Source organism: Cyanistes caeruleus, chromosome 2 (genome assembly GCF_971803275.1).
Source record: "Cyanistes caeruleus chromosome 2, bCyaCae1.hap1.1, whole genome shotgun sequence".
Taxonomy (NCBI): domain Eukaryota; kingdom Metazoa; phylum Chordata; class Aves; order Passeriformes; family Paridae; genus Cyanistes; species Cyanistes caeruleus.
In genome coordinates this window covers 70,457,484-70,475,313 of record NC_141702.1, presented here as the reverse complement: position 1 = coordinate 70,475,313, position 17,830 = coordinate 70,457,484, and the positions used below count along the sequence as shown (strand labels likewise).

Here is a 17,830-nt window from a genome sequence, read left to right as displayed (position 1 = left end):
CCACTTGTCGCACATGAAAATTTGTGTCACCAGTGTTAGGCGCCCTCAAAGAGTGTTCTCTCTCACACCACTGCAGGTCTTCTGACATTTTATGAGATGGCAAAGATGATGGTGTGATAAGCTTACTTGGAGCAAAACTCTATATGACACAAGCCAATTGTATATGACCCTTGTCTGTGTTTAGTGGCTTTGGAACCCTGAAATACCTTAGGGCTCTTTATCTCATGTTACAGTGGTCTCCCAGGATAAACTTCTGTGTGAGGTAACCAAGTAGCAGTGAAGAGACATGGGCTGGAGAGAGTTCAGAGGGATGGGCTGCATGGTGGGAAACCAGCCTGTTAATCCATTAGATATAATACTGGCATTTTAACACAAGTCTTGGTATGTGAGCTGGCTCCCATCGTGTCTCCATGGTGCCCTGCCTCTCCTCAGCTACAGTGGCAACAGGGCAGGGAATGAGGCAAGGGAGCTACTGCTGTGTGAAAAGTGCAAGGAGGAATGGGAGCTGCAATGTCAGGTATTGATCATGCATAGCTAGGGGAAGTCAGGCAGTTTTGGTGAATAGCAGGTACATTTTTAAGTGTGTTTTGGTCAAGAACAATAACTTGAGGATGAATATCTAACTGCCAAAGCTTCAGAGCATAAGTCACCAAAATCCACCAGCACATTTACTCATGTGTTCAGAGTTACAGAGTGACAGAAAAGATACCCTTATTTAGATGCATGAACAGTAAAATTCCATGGAATAAGGAAGTGTCTGTAGTGCTGCCTTATTTGAATGACTCTTCTTGCACATGTAGAGAGCTTTGTCATGAATGAGGCAAAGGATTTCCTTTCTGTTCTATCTGCTGCACTATTTTGTTATATTCTGAGTTACTTGCAATTAGTTTTTCTACCCATAGATAACAATACATAATTGCTCTCTTTTAACAGAAAATACAGTGAAACTGAGACAGCAGGGTCTCTTATCAGCATAGCCAAAATTCAACACCTACCTTAACCACTTGGATTTGAACCACTTTTTAATGTTGTCCAAACTGACAGGTCCCCCCCAAATGTTCCTCAGTTGGCTGTGTGTCCCAAGGTACGAGGTGGTTAAGGGGGAAACATACATTGGATATCCCAGTGGCTGATCACATGAAGAATTAATTAAGTTCCGCAACACCTGCTTGTTGTTCTGGATGCTTCCTCTCTCTGGGTTACGATTGCGCAAGAAAATCAGTTCCTGCTGCTGGCCAGCCCAAAGCCCTCTGACACACTCCTTGTTGACCTGCAGGTGGGTTAGAAACATGCAGATAGTGCAAAAACATTTGCTACTCAGGATGCAGAACTATAGGATCTAAGTAGAACGGCAGTGGCTGAGTGTGCAAACACATCGTGTCTTAGCACCAACAGCTTTTCGTGAACTTTTGCAGCTACTCCCTGCTGAAGCCTGGAATGATATTTCAGGACACAAACGTGGGTGGCAAAATGGAAGTCAACTGAAGAGAGCTCTTTTGGCCTCCAGTCCCGACTTAAAAACTACTTCTCCTTTCAGTCCCATTGCTCAGAAACAGTACTAGTTACCACAGCCCTAAATTACTGCAATATTAGAAAGATGGCATGTTTACCTTGATCACCTTGAAGCTCAGATAGCTTTTGTGGAGCATGATAACTTTATATTCATCTGCTCCTTCATCTACCACATGTCTCAGAGTCAGCAGCTCCTCCCGGTTGGACAGGACTGCGCTGCGCCAGGCTGGGTCCCCTTCATGGCAAATCACAACCTTTTCTTCAAAGGATTGGATGGCTTCGTACAAAACTGCTGGGTCCTCGTACTCATCTGGGCATGTGAACTGGTCCTGGTATTGAAGAGGTCAGGTACATTTGTGAAAACACAAAAAATACTGACAGGAAACAAAATACTGACTTCCAAACAGTTTCCAGCTGGCCCCCTCCAAGGGACTTGACACTTGATAAAGAGTGTCGTTTGGGAGGTTCATTTAACAGTAATATAGAAAGGTACAATTTCAGTTTTATTGTAACCTGTTCTGATCTCATGACTACACTGGACAAACACACGTGGAGAATACCAGCTTATCCTTTTCTTTTTAAATGAAGTGTGAAACTATGGAAGGCTGAGCTTTTGGGTAAATTGGAGAGAGATACCACCTAGGGCAGTCCACAGTTCTTGTGGAAATTCTTATTCACAAAACCCCACCAACAACAGCACATACTGGGAATCCATCAGCAAATACTACCACTATCAAATCACAATACTGAAACTTCAGCCAGCAGCACCATGGCCAGCGAAAACATTGTAAAATTGTGCCAAAGAATCAGATATAAATTCACAGCAGTTCAGTAACATCCAGAACAATTATAAATATCATTCATTATAAAAGTATATGATATTAAATCATAATGTGCCAGAGCAAGAACAAAATCAATTCCAAGATATACAGGGCCTGACCTGAAATTAGCAGTCAAATCAGCATAATCAATGTATTCCCTTTCAATCTAGAAACCACCTTTATAGTATCCACACAAGTAAAATATGACAAGATTTTCTGCTTTTTTTTGATGAAAAATGCAGGGTCAAGCTCTGTGGTTTCAAATGGGCAGCTAGGGGTTCAGAAAAGAAAATCAAGTGAATGCAAAATAAATAAATGACAAACTCTTCCATCTTGTTGAAGGATGTTTCTTAGAATAAGGTGGCAAGTACTCCATTTCCCTCTCCTTTGTTCCCTCCTTTGGAAAGTTGCTAAGGTATCCTGTGCTTTCCTAAGAAACCAGACACAATAGTGAATGCTAAAAATAAATACATAAATAAATACCCTACCTGGTGTAGTTTCAGAGACATTCGGATTGCTGGGGCAACAACCTTATGCAACAGATCCATGTCTGCAAAGACCCACTCATCTTTTGCTGCTATCCGGAAGTCTCCTTTAAATAGCGCATGGAGCCCATAAAGAAAAGAGTCCAAGCTGTAAGACAAAGGCAGCAGTCACCCCCAGAAGTCATTCCTGTCTCTCCAAGCCAGATCTGTCAGTCACCACCTCGTGCTGAGCTGTGCAGTGGCTGGTGACCCTCTGGCCCAGGGCGAGTGCCTGCGGTGGGTGTAAAGCAGAGGTCACATCTTGTTTCTCTAACAAAAAAACATTCCTTGGGAGAGGCAGTTTTCCTTCTGCATGCTCTGTACATGACTGGTCACGAGATGCACCCAGAATAAAGGATGTCCTCGGGATGGGTGACTGGGTCACAGGGTGCCTCAGGGCGTTGCTTCTCTGCAGCTGTGCCAGAGACCAGGTCAGAATGCCAGCTGCACTCCCCACTCCCCGTGCAGCCGGCAGAAGTTGCTTCCTTATCTGAAAGTTTATTTATCAGTCCTGTTAGCACTTCTCCTTTTAAGTGAAAAATAATTAAAAAAAAAAAACAAAACAACAAAACTTTGAGGAAATCTAAGACCTTTCTCACGACATTCAAACGTAAATATGAGCGTTAAAGCAGATGCCCTGAGAATACTGAATTTCAGAACTGTTCAGCAAACCAGGTGAGAGCAGGAAGCAACCAACAGGTGCTTCCTACTGAAACAATGAGCCCCAAAGCAAACACACATGGGGTTTCTTTTTTCTAACGTAAGAAACTAGATGTAGGCTGTTCTGCCTGGCCTTGCATGATGGTTTACCTGGACCTACAATATAAGCACAAGGTAAAAGCTACAAAATCAGGTAGCTGTTAAAAGATGGTTGTGTGAGGACTTTAGGTGACTGCTGTGCCAATGTTGCTCTGAAGAAGTGATCTCAAAATTGAGGAAAACGGACCCATCTATTAAAAACAGGCATATCTTGCAAACCCACAGGACATGGTTTCATCTACCTGTTAAGATTTTGCTCACTCTTACAACAGTTGATCTTTTAGATTGTAAAGACTCTGGGGAGAAGCTGTATTAAGATGTTAGCAGTTTTTATTACTGCCCAGCCTTTCTCTAGAGAATACGCAATCTTTTCACATAATTGAGCTTCCTTAATTATTTTATAAAAAAGAAAAATATCTTTTCAATATATTCTCTTCTCTGAGAGAGGAAGGAGAGTCTGAGAAATCCCTGGCCAACTTCAGCTCAAAGGCATTCTAATTTTGCTCTTGGTGAGTAATGTGTCTTAGAAATTTAAGTGGAAATACATATGTTGTTACCAGAGAAACAGCTGGATACTGATTTTCTCCATGAAAGTATCACGTAATACAAATCAACTAATCAGTGGGGCCAAAACTAGCCAGAAAGGCAGGGCTGCTCTCACTGCTGAGAACATAAGGAGTACAGAGAAACTTTTATGAGCTCTTAACTGATTTGCATTTATTAGTTCTATGGTACATATTAAAACATGCCTATGACAGGCACACTCAGATCTTCAAAACATTCAAGTACTGATTTCAGTGGGAGTTATTATGTGTCCTTAAGGAGTGGGTCCTGGTCCCCACTGACTTTCAATCCATCATCTCCACAGTTCAGAAAATGATAATATATTCAAACCCTGCTTAATAGCTAGGAAAGCCCTAAAATAAGCCAGCTGGGAGGGTGGGGGGAGAACAGTGAGTGTACCCAGCATGGTAAAATATGTGACTATCACCTGCTTTGAAAAGGCTACGCATCACAAAGGCAAGTGAAGGAAGGCTCCTTTCACTTTCCCACTCACCAGACATCATTAGTACACACAGCTGAATCCTTCCCTGGGAAAAAATCCCTTCTGTACCTAAATATTCTTCCAAGGATGAAATTGTAAAAGCTACCTTGAACTCTGCATTTAATGATGATCTGTAGTATAGTTTCTCCCCACATAACACCCCCTGTATTTGCTCTGAAAAGTTGGCTGGGACAAAGGGAGGAGTAGGCAGGAAAGAGAACTGGATTTTACATCTTAGGAGGCTCTCAGAGCCAAATCTGAACACCAGAGCAGACAGAGAGTTTGCATTCACATCAAAGTGTTTTATGGGCATCAGCACCAGCTAAACAGGCTGCTGTGAACAGCAGGATGTGCAGAAGGCACAGCCATGCAAACCACAGCTGAGCATCAGCAGAGGGAGTGGGGGAGAAGCACCTACAGCTCTCCCTGGGGTTAGGGGAGGCTCATCCATTTGTCATCCCTCTGCATAATAAGTTCTCTAACTTGGGATTTTTAAGAACAAACATGACTGCTACAAGGAGGAAATCAGTGGTGGCAGTAGTTGTGAGAGGCTGAGAGTCAATTATTTTATGTATAGCATTTTCCACCAGAGCGGCCTGGAGGAGATTGTAGTCACAAAACCATGGGCATCTTTTATTCTCCTGACAATTGTAATGAGGCTTTTGGATACATTCTGCCTACAGTGCGACACTATCTCAAGCCATTACTTCTGCAACATGCAGCCTCCTTAATCCACATAAGGTACAGCTCTCGTTATTCTTCCCATTGTTATGCTCTCTCCTGAAGACACTAATGAGATTATTACGAAGCTGTAAAAGTCAACCACTTTGATCTCAGGCCTGACTCAGCCACTTTCATCTCAGGCCTCACTCAAGGTTGTTGCTGCTTTCTTGGCCCACTTTTAACATACCTCAATTAGTAATCTGCTGTAGTTACAGGCTGGTTCAAAATATTAAAAAAAACAAGTTAAGGTAAAATTACATGTCAAAGGAACAACATTAATCTGTAAGAGACATAACTACTGTATCTGGCAACATTTCAAACCCTCTGAGCTAGCAACCTGAAGAGCTGCTCTCACAACTGCAAGCTACTTTAGAACAAGACTGGTAGGTCCATGGGAACCATCAGCCCCTTGAAGGTGCAGAAAAGAGGGGATTAAGTAGTGCCACAAACACCAGAGGGAGGGCAACAGTGCCAAAGCAAATACTCCCTCCTCCTGCACTCCTTATGCTGCTCTGAGAGCTGAAACTAAAAGCATTTAGTGCCAGCCTGAAAACAGTATGGATGCAGAATAATGAGCTGGTGGATCTCTCTGTGTATTTTGCATTTGCAGACCTTCTCCAATGTTAACTGTAGGTTTATTTAAGGAATAAAGGAACAGGCATGTCTGTGAGCTAGTAATGACCTGAATGTCATAGTTCACCTGAAGGATCTTCAGTGGTAGCCCTTCTAATTGGATATTTTAGATGGCAGTGGTTGTGAGCCGAGTCAAACTTTTCTGCCCTGCTCAGCTCTGGCAGACATCAGGCTGCACTGTTTGCCTGAACTCCCACCAGCAGGAGCCCTGTGGTGCCATGGCTGTGCCCTCTATGGCTGTGCCCTCTATGACTTCCCCTTCCCTCAGATGCTGGGCAGTACAGTGGGGTCACCAGGTGGGAAGGGACAAGTGGGGCCAGCTTCTTCCCTGGGTTTCAGGGTGAGCAGCAGCTCCTCCAGGCAAAGGCATTCCTTGAAACAACCCTTTGTTCAAACTGAGTTTGGGGAACCTGAGCAGCCAAGCTTGGTAGTATTGGAAGTATCTGATGAGAGATGCTTTATCGAGAGATTTTTGTATTTTTCCAATTTTGAACTTTTTTACTAAGTATTTCTTTACTAGTAGCTTTAGTGGCTGAATAGAATTATTCTGTAATTTTTTCCAACAAATACACAACTAAACATATCACTCACATTTGAATAAATGAATGGTAATGTCATGTCATTCTTCAAATTACATTTTGTGCAGGATGCCTCCTAATGACAGTTTAAAAGAGCAAGTGATTTGCATTGCAATGTTCTGCCTCCTTAATGAATTCATTTATTGTGTAATCTAGTATTAATGTTAGGTTTCTACTGACATTTACATGAACAAGGTACAATGAATAATTATTTACATACATTATATAAGAGCATTTAAAATCTTGGTTTACACAGTGACATTCGCTGATTAATAGATTAGACAAAATCATGTGTAAATGAGTGCAAATTGATAGTTTGCATACACAATGTAAACTTGACTCTCAACTCTGCAGTGCACAGCCCACGGTAGCATTACCTTTGCTCCACTGTGCAGCAGCTGGATGACTGTCACTCCTCCCAAGACACAGCAAGGACTAGACTCAATCCAGAGAAAGTTTCCCACTACCTGTACAGTCATCTCTGAGAACGAAACGTGAACTGCAGAGCACAGCAGATTCTTGGCTGGTTTGCTTCCACTGAACATCTGAAATTCTTCATACACAGAAGACTTCAATACCTACCTGGCCCTTACATCTCATACTCATCCCAAAAGCTCTAGCAATATTGTAGACAAGATGCTCCCCAGAAAGAATTAATAGAAAGTCCTGAGATGATGTTCAAGGTAAATTCTCAGTGCTTACCAGAGTAATCTAAATCTGTACTTTTTTAATCCAGCATTTGAGCGTGACAAAACGTGCTAGGAGCCCTGACCTCTGACAAAATGACCCACACCCCAACAGCCAGAATCATGGAATAGCCAGGGTTGGAAGGGACCTTAAAGATCATCTAGTTCCAACCTCATAGGTGTGGTACATCCCCCTCTCATGCACACATCTGGCTGTGGGACTGCCTGCTCTGACCATTCCTGAGGAAACTAAAACCCTCTTCAGCATTAGTAGGCTCCAAAAGGTCCCCAGAATATCATGGCACCTTTTCAAAGAAAAGGTGTGAAGCATCATTCAAGGAAATGTTCCTCTGACTTCTGAGTACCTTAAGTACCTCTCCTCCATCTGACTGAATGCAGACCTGCAGCAGACTGAGAGCTGGGGGCAAGGACCAGCAGAAACACTCCAGATCGCCCTCGGTGGGAGCTGCTGTGCTCTGCCAAAGACAGACAGAGGAGTGCCTGGAGACAATTCTTGTGAGCATCTCCTTCTGGCCTCATCAGCATTGCACACATTGGACAAAGTCTCCTTCCCCTGGCATGCTGTGCAATTGTATTCCCATTGGAGTCTCACTGACTGACTGCTCACTTGTGTTTAAACAAGCTGTGCAGATCTGTTGGAAGCAATAAACACTGTAAGCAGGGTGAGACCTGCCCTGAATGCTCAAGTGAAAGTATTTGGGGGATTTCTGTTGATAAATGTCTTGATGTCAGGAGGGTAGGGTATCCACCTTGCTCCTCAGTTAATAATTTCTACTAAATTGTTTTTGTCAGTTAAGATATATACATTCTGAAAGACAAGAAGAAATGCAATTTACCAAGATAAAGTCATGTTTTGTAGCTGCAGCAGGTTATAACTTCAACTGTGCTACTCAGATTCCTTTTCTATTTCTCCAGCTCCTTCTGACAGTGGAAATGCATTAAAAGTAATTTAACCAGGTGGGGAAGTGACACAGTTTTTCCACAGTGAAACTTTTCCAGGGAAAGCTTTTGTGAAGTAGCATTGGAAAAGATACCGAGAGAAGCTTCCACTTAGTGCCTTTTATGTCACAAAATACATTTTTAAAATACAATGATTTGATACTGCCCTAGAACACTTGCTTAATAAAAGGAAAACCAGGACTTAATTTAAGATTATATAGAACAGATTAAAAAAAAAGTGACAGAGCTGTGCCCCTCAGATGACTACCCCAGTTTTTGCCTTTCTGCAGACCTTCCCTCCCCAAGAAAAGTATTTTTAAATATGGAGTGTCCACTTATCAAAAGAGAGGAAGTAATTCAATTCATTGGTATTTGTCAGATTTTGAAAAGACATGGTTTAGCTGACTCCTGAAATTATTATTAAGATCTTTATAGCACACTATACAAATAATTATCCTCAACATTCATACTGTCCATGTTAAGTTTTGGAAAATCTCTGATAATATTATCCCTTTGCACTAGCTACTCACCATGTAAGCCAATACAAATAGGGGACATTGTTATTGTATCTGTATCAGAGCCAAAGCTTTGTAATGAAGATTTTAAGATCCAGTGGGAAGTGCATGCAATGTGATGACAGTTTTAGGAAGCTTTTGTGTTATTTTTAGATGAATTCCTAATATTGCCGTGACCCATCTGTTGCAGGCCCAGATCAAAATTCACTTTAATATTTTCTCAAACAAATATCATAAATGCATATAAACTTTCACATCATGCCCCCAAACTCTAAAATTTGGATCACAAAAAAAATAGGACAATTTAAAAATACCAATGACTTACCTAACATCACTCTAATTTGAGTGAATAGAAATGGAGAAGAAATGCAGCAGAGAAGAAAACTACTACAGGAAGGGAATGTGCAAAGACCAGTAGAAAAGAAATGACAAAAGTCACTTTAGAAAGAAGAAATCAGCAGCACAACAAGAAATAAGCCATGTGAACCACAAACATTTTGCATGGAAGACATAAAACAAAATGTTATAAATGGCTCAACAGATAACGAAGCTAGGATGAATATTTAAAAGGACTGTTTCATAACAAAATGCATTCAAAATCACACATGCTGTCCTTGTTTGCTTGTTAGTAAGACAAATCCTCTCTAAGGAGCATGTTGACAGAGGTCTAGGTAGTTTTGTTCACCATTCTGTGCCAACATAGCAAGGTCACTCAGACACTGTATTTATTCAGCTTCTCCATTGTTATTAAACTCCTGTGCACACAGAGAGTTCAAATAAATCTAATAAAAACCTAAAATTATATGGGAAGTTAAACTCCATTAAAATAATCATTATTTCATTAATAAAATGCTTCATCTATAGCACAGTGTAAATTAAACTGTGTAATACCCAAACAATTCAGAACTCCCAGTGAAAATGGAAGAATCCCTAATGAAAATATAAGATGAAGAGCATATTTAGAAACAATCTCAATGAAGCATATTTAAATTAACCAGATTTCTTAGGAAGAAGTGTTTTGAATTAATGAACAAATGAGCAAGGTAGATGCTCTGAGAACAGACAAAGCTGCAGCCTCAGGAGATCAGAGGTTCTCCCTTCCTTAGTTGTCAGAATGAAGTGGCACAATGAACAGGAATACACCCCTGAGGAGTACAGAGGAGAACCCTTTATACATTTATTATTATTTAGTTAACTACAACTCAGATGACAGCAGTTTCTTCCTCTTCTGGAGATTTCTTCCTCCTACTGGAATGCCAGAGGAAGGACAGCATTCCAATAGCCAGGCATGAGTGAACACAAACAATAATTATTGGTACCCATTCTTTCAATCAAAAATTCTACTTTGCCTTCTAAAATAAGGACTGTTAATTAGCTATTTAGCCAACCAAAAAGTAAAAGATGACCAGGAATGACAAAAAAAACCCCAACATTTTATGGAGGAATGAGACTTCACCTTGATCTAATCTTCTCTTGAGATCCTATGTCATGTGGAAAAAGACAAACAGGTCTTTATTTTACATGAGGAGAAAGGATTCCTAAAGATTACCTGATGGCCATGTTGTGAGATGCAGTTCCCAAAGCTCTCCGACCCAGTATACACAAGGCAAAGGAAAGTGTCACTAGAGGAGAATCCTCATCACTGTCCAGGTGCTACAAAGTTTTAAGATGAAGATGTTACAATACATGAAAACATCACATTTAAAAGCACCACAATGCTATAAATGGTGACATTCATAACATTTGCGCGTAGCTGGACCTACACACCAAAACATTCTTTGCCATTAAACAGACCAAGAAGGAAGACCATCACCATCAGAGGATTTTTGTAAAACGCAAGCTTGCTTTGCCCACTGGCTAGAAACCGAACATTTCATTCTCTGGTAGTGAGATCCCAAGGGAAGGGAGCTTTGGTGGTGGTGGTCTTTTATATGTGGGGTTTAAGTTTGCTTCTGCTCCTCCCAGATCTCACATTCTAAACTGGAGGAGGTTCCTCATTGTTGGGAGACACTGCAATTGGAGACAGCCAAAACCCTTTTCCATGGAACACATTTCCCATGAAACCTTACCACAGATTCTAGAAGTACAGTCTCTTTGGAAAAGTTTGGAGGCACACATTTTCAGTGAATAACAATATCTGACTAAATGGTTGATGACACTGACAGGCCATTTTAATAAGCAGTCAGAACATCTCATTTATGTTTACTAGCTCAGGAGAGGTTTTTTAATGAAATTTTCACAAAGAAAACTTTGCTACCACGCAGGAGGAAAAAACTGGAACAACTCCTCATGCAAGTTAATCTTCAGGAGGATACGGATTATTATTTCAGTCTACGCAATGAGTGATTTCTTAGAGCTTTCTTTGAGTCTAAAACTGAAGCCAATTATAATGGAGAATGTAGCTCCTTCTGTAAAATATAATGATTTTCTGGGCTACGTGTACAGTGAGCTTTGGTTTTTTTTATCCCACCTCCTACATGAACTTTGCTTTTCTATAGTCAGTGAACTAAAAAACAAAGGTAAAATACGTAACAAAAAGATAAATGTGTGTGTGGCACCAGTGCAGGCATTAATTTGCCTTTTGATATCTAACTTACATGTTTCAAGTCTATTGGCATCCCTAAATCTATTATTGAATTTGAAAATCTAGAGAACAAGTGGAAAGGCATCAATTAACAGTGGCTTTCCCCGCACCCCGCAATTCTTTGTGTGTCAGAACTTGGGAGCTGAGACATGGAGATGAGAAAGAAAAGAACTGAAGTATTCCCAGTAGGAGGAGATGGTGGGATGGTGGGAAAGGGCTCAGAAGACAATTCAATGAAAACAATATCAATATAATGATACACAGGGGAACTGGTGGAATGGTACTCAGCATTAGAGACATGAGAAGGAACAAAAGTGGAGCAGAAACATTCGGTGATGTTTCAAGAAAGATTCAGTGATGTTACACCAACTAAGGTCAGTAATGGGATATGCAGTCTGTGATCCTGAGTGGGAAAATGCACAAATACAGCACATCATGGCCAGGAAAGAGACACATCTCCACTTTTGCCACTATCAGCAATAATCAGAAAATTAGATGGAGGCAATATGCTTGTTTCAAACTGTACTCTCCCTCTGGGCTATTTTGAGTATTCCCTGGAAATGGAATGGAAGAAGTGCATTTCTGACAAACAGCTCCTGACCATCAGTAATCTTAGAGGCTCAAAGCATGCAAGTGCACAGCTGCACATCTGCCCTTGACCTTCTAGAGCTGCAACTGGTTTCACATGGCTCAGTGGTGTGGTTCACGTTTAGTCACGAGCCCTCAGAGGTGACCTGTGCCAGCAGGGAGTGCGCCATGCACTCCCCTACCATCCTGCAGCTCTACACAAATACAAGCAAATGTCTGAAAAGGATACACAGACATGACAGACATCTGGCAAAGGTACCAATCACTGGCACCACTGAAGGAACTGTAATGCTGTGATGACTTTCTCTGATTGGAGCCTTCTCTAGCAGTACTTCTGTGAGCACTTGATATATCCGTGCTTTCTAGAGCTGACAAAGTTAATGTTGTTGGAAATTTGCACAGTAAAGAATTGGTTCTGTATTCAAAGACTAATGCTCCTTAAGATCCCAGTTTTTGCACATGGGTAGCTTCCAAAATATGTTTTTTCCATTCCATAGAACATGTTTTCCTTTTATGTTAAAGCTGAAAGCTTTTATGAAATAAATTTTGTTCTATTAATCCTGAGCAAGTAAAAGAGTAGCCATGCACCATTTCACTCACATCCCAGGAATTAAAACTAATACCACTATTAAAAAAAAAAAAAAAAAAAAGGACTCATACCTCCACCCTTTTCCTGGCACAGAACTGAATCCAGTCCAGATAAACACTGCAGAAGCTAGCTCTTGTTATTCCTTGGAGACACGGAACATAATCTTCATCTATGTTAACGTTAAACATCGCAAGGTCACGTTCAATATAATGCCACTTTGCATAAGGCTGCAGTATCTTTTGGATGGATTCATCTTTTATCCAGTCAAGGATTTTGGGAGAACTTGCTGTAAAGTATATTATACTCTGTTGACAAAAAGTGCAAATGTCAGTCACTCTGAACTCTGATCAAAGCAGACATATTTTTACACAGAAGAGAATAAGCCAAATAGGACCCCATTAAGAGCTGTAGTAGTGTATCTGTTTCTTACATTTTACTCCTTAGCATCATTATTATTTCACAGAAGTGTTCAAATTAGAAAGATGATAATAATTGATAATGGTAGCTAACAACAGAAAAAGAAGTAGTATTTTTAATATCCTTCTGCCTTCCAGGAAAATCAACACAACGATAGGAATAGAGAGTTCCAGCACTCAAACATGTCAGGACTAGAGGGCTCTATAGAGTCTATCACCAAGAAGGTAATATCAATAATAGCTTAGGCATATTTTGAAAAAACAGTAGTAGACGGTCACATCCTCAAAACATGGCTCTTTTTTCCTCAGTGGACTTACTGTTTTCTTGGGATGATGCTTTCCTAATTTTTATTAGCCACAAAGATGAGACCTGACAGATGTGTATGACACAAATCCGTTATTTGTCAATGCAGCAGGTAAAGAATAACAGATTTTTTCTTACGTGTCAGGTTAAAAAGCTGATAACTGATATAACTGAGTTGCTTTTAAAGCACTGAGGAGGGAGCAGCATTCAACAGCAGCTCTTTTACCAAGTACATAAAAGCTAGAAAGCAGCAACACACGTATCTCATATCTCTGCCTGAGTTTCTAAGCTTTTCTAACCGTTCTGTCTGGACACATTAAAATAATAATAAATAAAAAAGTAATTAAAAAAATTCTATCCAAACACAACTTAGAGCATATTTTCAAAAGAATATGAAACTCAAGAAGTTCCAGGATGTTCCATCAGCAGGAAAGCCCCATTATAATGTTTTATAATATTAATTCAGAGTAGGATTGCAAAGCAAATGAGAAGCAGGTATGATTCATGACTGAAGATGATGTAGTTCCACGTGACCTAGTCAATGGAAATAGTACTAAGTAAATAAATGTATAAAATTAAAATATGATGGATTACAAAGGATGGAAGTGCTACCAGCCCTTTTAAAAACCCCAGATCCCTCCACAGTTCTTCTTTCAAATCGTACAAAATAATTACAAAAAGTAAGAGGAGAATCGAGCTTCAGAAGAAAAAAACTAGTCAGACAGCTAGAGACAGGATGGACCTTCATTTAATGGCATGAGAAGAACAATACACTCCTTAGAAAGGATTCATGCAGAAACAATAGGAGCTGAAAACACAGCACTCAGCGAATACACAGAATTTTTGAGTACTAGAAGATGTTTAATTAAGAATATATTGAGAAGAGCTGGGAAAGGCACAAGGGAAAAAAATCACAGTAGTTGGGCAGAAAATGATTTCAAAGTATATGCAGAAGGGCTACAGGAGCTGACCCACTTTATTTGTGGGGAATAAAAATCTTTTCATAATAAGAAATTTATGCCTTTCTAGGCTGTCAATGAAACTGCAAATGAAATAAATATGATTTCAGAATAAGATGCTCAGTGCCACTCGTTGTTTAAAAGAGCAATACAATAATTATTATTGAAGGATAGAAGACCTAAAACAAAGCAAACATTTTCTTTGTTGATTTTTGAGATAGAGTTTGCTTTTTTTATTATCCTCATCTGTGTTTACAAAGAAACTGATTCAGCTGGGAAAAAAATCAGACTGGCAATCAGACACAGAAAGAACAAAATCTTCTGTCACCTAATTAAATTCTGCTCTTGGTAACTCTTACAAGATATGTTTTGTGCAAAAGTACATCCTCAGCTATATGGCATTTCTGAAACAATGTGGTAAATATTTACAACATTGGAGAAAAAACCAAAAACACTCCAAATGCTCAATGCAATGGAAGTGCAGTTCCTGCAGAAACCTCCAGCCTAAGTGTTTTTTGAGTTGGTGTTTTATGTGACCTGAATACTGCCTTATCTATAGTTCTTACAATTACTTTCACACCGTTAAAAAGAAAGTGTCAAGGACTTTTAAAATGTTCACGGTGAAACTGCACAGGGTCTTGATCTAGATTCCCCCAGAAGAAAGAGCTGGGGAAGGAATGAATTCTCACCTCTGTCTCTGATACTGTTTACTTAGAGGAAAGCATTAAATAAACAGGAAAAAAGCTGACCTAATACATATTATAATCTTCTCCTTCCAAGGCTGTACTAAAGATTTTACCAAATCTTTGTAAAGCCCCTGTTTATGGAAAAAACTAATTACTTTAAAAATACAAGGAGAAAATATCCAGATAACTTTGAGAAGTGACATTCTAGAAAAGGGATTTCCTGAGTGCACCCTTCCTTCACTAAAGGGAGCCCAGGCTAATACTGAAGGTGCCAACAGGTTATTATTAACTTCTGTTCACCCTTCCCTAAAAAGAGAAGTAGATTACACAGATCAACAGCCTGAGAACAGAGACCAACCTTCCTGAGAATGAAACTCTGTGAGTGCACTACAATAGTACCTGCTCAACTAAATCCAAGAAGAAGAGATTTGATTTTCATGTTTTCAGAGCCATCAGTAGCACACATGAACTCTGCACAGAATGGAGATGGGGCCACAGCATTTAACCCAGTCCCTCCTACTCAAATCAGGATCAACTAACCAACCACACCTGTATCACATGGGATGAAAGTTTGTCTAAGCCATCTATGTCAGCTGCTTCTCAGGTGTGTCCAGAATCAGAAGCTCTAAACTGCCTTTCAGCTCAGTTTCACATCCCATGTGGTGAACCTCACACTTCCTGCAAGTCCTCCATATATTAATTCATTTTAAGGCACAAAAACAGTTCCAGTTCATAAAGCAAAATTCTTCACTGCTTTAAACTAATAAGATGCTGATTTGATTTCAGCTTAGACTGGGATTTTTTCAGTCTCATTCCCCCTCAAAAGCTGAGTCATTTGCCAGCTTGCATCAGTTTATGTTCCAGTTATTCAGGTTACCTTTTAAAGTAAAGCAAAACAATTGCAGCAACACACTCATTAAAGAAGAGCTATTTTTTTGTTTTGGTTTGGGTTTTTTTTTAGCTTAGTTACATTGCTTTAAAACAATTTATAGCCACAAACCCCACTTCTAAAATGAAAAAATCATGCTCACATGCAGCTTTATTTCTAATTAGTTGATTAAACAAAGCAGGTTGGTTACCAGGCACTACTGCCTGCAAAATTATTTATGAAATCCCAGAAGTAATCAACTACATGATCAAAGCAGCTTTGTAAGGCAATGAGCTTGTTTTTACTACATTGGTTCATTTGCAAAAAATGGTGATTAACTTATTTACAACAGGTCTCTCTCTGAAGTTGACAGATTTTACAATTGCAGAGATGTAAGTAGAAGGATGTCAGGGATGGTTTGGATCTCTAGCAACTGGCTTCATGGCAGTACCAGTGGCATAGAAAGCAGCACTTGGCTCTTGCTGTTTCACTAGAAGACTATAAAGCTCAACAAGTTCTTCATTTGCTGGACTGTGAATTGTTCTGGCAGAGGATGTAGGTGTCTTGCTTGACTATACAGTTCAATTATTTTGACAAATTCGTATCTGTGTGGTTATTGTGATTTTAATAGCAATGCAAATATAGAAATGGTGTAAATGAACTACTGTGTAATCAATGGAATAAACCAACTTCAAATCTGCTGTGTTATATATGTAAAAGAGAAGGTAAGAAGGGGGTTTGCACTACTAAAAGGTACATTCGAGAAACAGCTCTTCAGAAGTTTCCCAAGAACTTTATGCTTGTTAATATCTTTCTTTTCTTTTCCAGAAAAAAAAGAGAGAAACAGTGGAAAGGCCAAGGCAAGAAGAAATACCAAACTGTTAGTGATGTGTTGTAAGAACGTAAGAACGTAAGTAAGAAGGCTTTGTCTGAATTTATCACTACAGGATGGTAATTCACCTTCTTGATCTCCACTGAAGCTTGCCTGCCATTTTGTGTACTAACTGTAAGTATAAGTGATCAGAATTAAATTTAGCAAAGGGAAACATTAATTAATTTTCCCTATCCCAGTGGAAGGTGTCTCTGCCATAGGAGGAGGGTTGGAACTGGATGATTTTAAGATCAAACCAAATGATTCTACAGTTCTATGATCTAACATCAAGTCAGTCTGACTGCCAGACTGTGGTGCAGATGGATAAACATAAAGCAAAAGACTTCAAATGCTCTTTCTTCTATAGACAAACAGCATTCTATGTGACAAACCTGCCTAGGAACAAAGTGCACTACACCAAAGAGGTTACCTTGATATAGTATCTGATAAGGATTCTGCGCAGATCGAACACTTGCAGCATTGTGGCAGCGTTGTTGTCGATGATGCTGTATCCTTCCAGGATGTACTGGGTTCGTGTGATCTCCCACGTCAGCCAGCGCAGGTTAAAGGCTGCGTTACAGGACAGCAGGTGAGGCAAGTGCCCAGGCTTGCAGCAGCAGCAGCCTTCGTTGTCCTCATCTCCTTCTGTTATAGCTTCCACTTCTCTCTGCTGGCAGTATGTCCCTTGGCAGAGAGAAAAAGAGAGTGTGCTGCCAGTTTTTGGGGGAGGAGGAAACAAAGGACGTCTTGCAAGCTCACATTCAAAGTGTGTTTGAAGGTTGTATGCACTTGGCAAAAATGTGAAAGAACGAGCTACAGCAACAAACTCGACATGCTAAGTGAGCCATGTGCAGCAGCAAAGAAAGGGCTGTACATTACTCATTTACTACTGTCACCTATAAAAGCCAAAAGGGTCTGATCTAATGTTCTAGTTCTAATGGGTTCTGAGCTGAGCTAAACTACAGACCACAGCTTCTGCCTTCATAAAAACTCGCCAGGAAGCAACACTAAAGAGTCTTGCTCCATTAGGCAAATTGATCCAAGTCTCAGGCTGCTTATTCAACTAACATACTGGACCCAAAGAAAGATTTTAGTGTGTCAGAGCACTTGTAAAATCTGGGTTTTAGCAAACTATCTTGGAAAGCAGGTTCCAAGAATAACATCTACCGGGTTGTTCTCTCTCCCACTGGAGTAAAAGCTATTCTGGAT

The 17,830-nt window shown here is 40.1% G+C and overlaps 2 protein-coding genes across 4 annotated transcripts in view; one reads left to right on the top strand and one right to left on the bottom strand.

Annotated features, from left to right (window-relative positions):
* Positions 1-17,830, bottom strand: part of PCNX2 (pecanex 2) — a 149,318-nt gene that overhangs the window by 10,005 nt on the left and 121,483 nt on the right. For all 3 annotated transcript variants that reach the window (XM_086877801.1, XM_086877802.1, XM_086877803.1), the window contains 6 exons: positions 17,052-17,305; positions 12,589-12,822; positions 10,306-10,409; positions 2,822-2,966; positions 1,611-1,841; positions 996-1,270 (listed from right to left, as the gene is read on the bottom strand). In XM_086877801.1, the coding sequence (XP_086733927.1) occupies positions 996-1,270; positions 1,611-1,841; positions 2,822-2,966; positions 10,306-10,409; positions 12,589-12,822; positions 17,052-17,305 (1,243 nt within the window). The remainder of the gene's footprint in view (positions 1-995; positions 1,271-1,610; positions 1,842-2,821; positions 2,967-10,305; positions 10,410-12,588; positions 12,823-17,051; positions 17,306-17,830) is intronic.
* The window catches only part of NTPCR (nucleoside-triphosphatase, cancer-related), a 46,574-nt gene that overhangs the window by 27,229 nt on the left and 1,515 nt on the right, over positions 1-17,830 (top strand). Inside the window, exons 5-6 of the mRNA XM_086877812.1 lie at positions 16,579-16,610; positions 16,698-16,756. Coding sequence (XP_086733938.1) covers positions 16,579-16,610; positions 16,698-16,728 — 63 coding nt within the window. The 3' untranslated portion in view covers positions 16,729-16,756. The remainder of the gene's footprint in view (positions 1-16,578; positions 16,611-16,697; positions 16,757-17,830) is intronic.